A 3311-nucleotide genomic window follows, 5' to 3' on the forward strand; every position below is an offset into this window, starting at 1 on the left:
TTTTAGAAATATATTGATATATTTAGATGAACTAGTGACTGTAACACGTCTCCAAGGCATTGCAGCTATCTCATATTAGAATTTTGAGGGTCCTCCTCAAAACTCTGCCCCAGTTTGGTAGATGATCTTTAACTGTTTGTGGATGATGGACCATACTGAACCCTCTCCGGAATTTTGAGAATCCTTCTCAAAATTCTGCCCCAGTTTCTGAGCTTGGGGGAAAATGAAAATTTTATTATCATATGACCGAACCCATAAGGCTGCATACGTATCCCCCCCTTAAATGGGAATTAGGTCAAGTGATGTTCAATTACATCAAATGAGGAAATGTAAAGTATCTAAGCATAGTATCTCTTGACTGCGTCTGAATTGATCGGTTTTGGCTAGACTTCTTCGTCCATTTCTGCAAGTATGAGTTCTTTTCCTGTTAGTACTCTGTGAACCATGTATGGACCTTGCCAGTTGGGAGAGAATTTCCCTTTGGCCTCATCGTGACGTGGAAAGATTTTTTTCAGTATCAGCTGCTCTGGTGCGAACTATCTTGGTTTGACCCTTTTGTTGAAAGCTTTGGACATTCTGTTCTAATAAAGTTGGCCGTGACATACTATGTTCATCCTCTTTCCATCGATAAGGTCCAATTGCTCATAGTGGCCCCTTATCCACTCTGCATTGCTGAGTTTAGCTTCCTGTATGACTCTTAAAGAAGGAATTTCCACTTCGGCTAGGATGACAGCCTCGGTACCATAAACCAACATGTTGGGAGTTGCCACGGTTGATGTGCGAACCGTGGTACGGCACCCCAATAGAGCAAAGGGTAACTTCTCATGCCATTGTTTGTGGTTCCCTACCATTTTCCTTAGTATCTTCTTGATGTTTTTGTTAGCGGCTTCCACGGCTCCATTCATCTGAGGTCTGTAGGCTATGGAATTCTTGTGCTTGATTTTGAAAGTTTCACACATGGCTTTCATCAGATCACTATTGAGATTGGCGGCGTTTTCAGTAATAATAGACTCGGAAACTTCGAATCGGCATACAATACGATCCTTGACAAAATCTGCGATGACTTTCTTGGTTACAGCTTTGTAAGATGTAGCTTCTACACATTTTGTGAAGTAATCAATGGCTACCAGAATAAACCTATGTCCGTTTGAAGCAGTGGGCTCAATCGGACCAATAACATCCATTCCCTAAGCGGCGAATGGCCAAGGTGAGCTTGTTGCATTGAGCTCATTTGGCGGCACTTTTATCATATCGGCATGCACTTGATATTGAAAGCATTTGCAGACATACTGAATGCAATCCATTTCCATGGTCATCCAAAAATAATCAGCTCTGAGTATCTTCTTAGCCAAGACGAAACCATTCATGTGTGGACTATAGGTCCCAACATGCACATCCTCAAGTAGCTTAGAAGCTTCCTTTGCATCAACACATCTTAGTAGACCCAAATTAGGAGTTATTCTGTACAAGTTTCCTCTGCTATGGAAGAACTAATTTGACAATCTCCGAAACGTGCGTTTCTGAGTGTGATTTGCATGATTCAGGTATTCTCCTTATGATAAGTATTCTTTGATGTCATGAAACCAAGGCTTTCCATCCATTTCTTCCTCGACATGAGCACAATATGCCGGCTGATTATGGATCCTCACCAGAATAGGATCAATATAGTTCTTATTTGGATATTGTATCATGGATGATAAGGTGGCCAATGCGTCGGCAAACGCGTTCTGAATTCTGGGCACATGTTGGAATTCTATCTTTGTAAACCTCTTTCTCTATTCCTGCACATGGTGCAGATATGGCAATATCTTGGAATTCTTGGTGACCCACTCTCCTTGTACCTGGTGCACAAGCAAATCTGAGTCGCCGATCACTAGCAGCTCCCGAATGTTTATGTCAACTGCCATGTTGAGCCTAGTATGCAGGCTTCATATTCTGCCATACTGTTAGTGTAAGGAAATCTGAGTTTAGCAGATACCGGATAATGCTGACCCATTTCTGATACCAAAACTGCTCCAATGCCCCTTTGAAATTTACGGCTCCGTCAAAGAACATCCTCCAACCATCATATGCTTCGGTAATATCTTCTCCTACAAATGATACTTTTTTCATTAGGAAAATACATTTTCAAAGGTTCGTATTCTCCTCCCACCAGATTTTTAGAAAGGTGATCTGCCAATGCTTATCCCTTGACCGCCTTTTGAGTTACATAGATGATATCGAACTCACTTAGTGGTATCTTCCATTTAGCCAACCTACCAGTAGGCATGGGTTTCTGAAATATGTACTTTAGAGGATCCATCCTGGATATGAGGTATGTAGTGTAGGCACATAAGTAATGCCTCAATTTCTGGGTTGTCCAGGTCAGAGCGTAGCAAGTGCATTCAAGCAGAGAATACCGTGCTTCATAAGGTGTGAACTTCTTACTCAAGTAATATATGGCCTGCTCCTTTCTTCCTGTCTCGTCAAGTTGTCCCAGAACACATCCGAAGGCTCCATCTAATACAGATAGATAGAGTAGCAAAGGTCCTCTTAGTTCTGTCGGGACCAGAACTGGTGGTGTGGACATGTATTCCTTGATCTTGTCAAAAGATTTTTGACAATCCTCGGTCCAACTTGTTTCGGCATCCTTTCTTAGCATCTTGAAGATGGGTTCACATATGATTGTGGACTGTGCTATGAATCGATTGATGTAGTTGAGCTGTCCTAGGAAGCTCATCACATCCTTTTTGCTCATAGGTGGCGGTAACTTCTGAATAGATTTGACTTTAGACGGATCCAGCTCGATCCCTCGATGACTGATGATGAATCTCAATTATTTTCCTGTGGGAACCCTGAATGCACACTTTGCGGGATTCAGTTTCAAATTGTACCTCTTTAGCCTGTCAAAGAACTTTTTCTGGTCCGCTATATGATCTGCGGCCCTCTTGGATTTGATAATGACATCATCCACATACACCTCTATTTCTTTGTGTATCATATCATGGAAGATGGTTGTCATGGCTCTCATATAAGTGGCCCCAGCATTCTTCAGACGGAATGGCATCATCTTCTAACAGTATACACCTCATGGTGTAATAAAAGCTGTCTTCTTCATCCATCCAAATCTGGTGATTACTCGCGAAGCAATCGACAAAGAATTGAAGTTCATGCTTGGCGCAATTATTGATCAGGATATGTATATTCGGCAGTGGGAAGTCGTCCTTAGGACTTGCTCTGTTTAAATCCCGATAGTTAACACATACTCTGACCTTCCCGTCTTTCTTTAGAACTGGCACAATGTTAGCTGACCAGGTTGGATATTTAACCAC

At 42.0% G+C, this 3311-nt stretch overlaps 1 protein-coding gene across 1 annotated transcript; it reads right to left on the bottom strand.

Annotated features, from left to right (window-relative positions):
* Positions 1-581: 581 nt before the first annotated feature.
* LOC138870792 (uncharacterized) lies at positions 582-2737 on the bottom strand. Its single transcript, XM_070148630.1, has 3 exons — positions 2260-2737; positions 1979-2090; positions 582-1137 (listed from the first exon to the last, which is right to left on the bottom strand). The coding sequence occupies exons 1-3, from the start codon at positions 2735-2737 to the stop codon at positions 582-584; spliced, it is 1146 nt and encodes a 381-aa protein (XP_070004731.1).
* Positions 2738-3311: the final 574 nt, after the last annotated feature.

Source organism: Nicotiana sylvestris, chromosome 6 (assembly GCF_000393655.2).
Source record: "Nicotiana sylvestris chromosome 6, ASM39365v2, whole genome shotgun sequence".
NCBI classification, from domain to species: Eukaryota; Viridiplantae; Streptophyta; class Magnoliopsida; order Solanales; family Solanaceae; genus Nicotiana; species Nicotiana sylvestris.

Coding starts and splice junctions, on each gene's coding strand:
- LOC138870792 (XM_070148630.1), bottom strand. CDS start 2,737: ATGAGCAAAAAGGATGTGATGAGCTTCCTAGGACAGCTCAACTACATC. Junction 2,091..2,259: donor TCAGAAACCCATGCCTACTG/GTAGGTTGGCTA, acceptor TATCATTTGTAG/GAGAAGATATTACCGAAGCA. Junction 1,138..1,978: donor AAATGGGTCAGCATTATCCG/GTATCTGCTAAA, acceptor AAACGGACATAG/GTTTATTCTGGTAGCCATTG.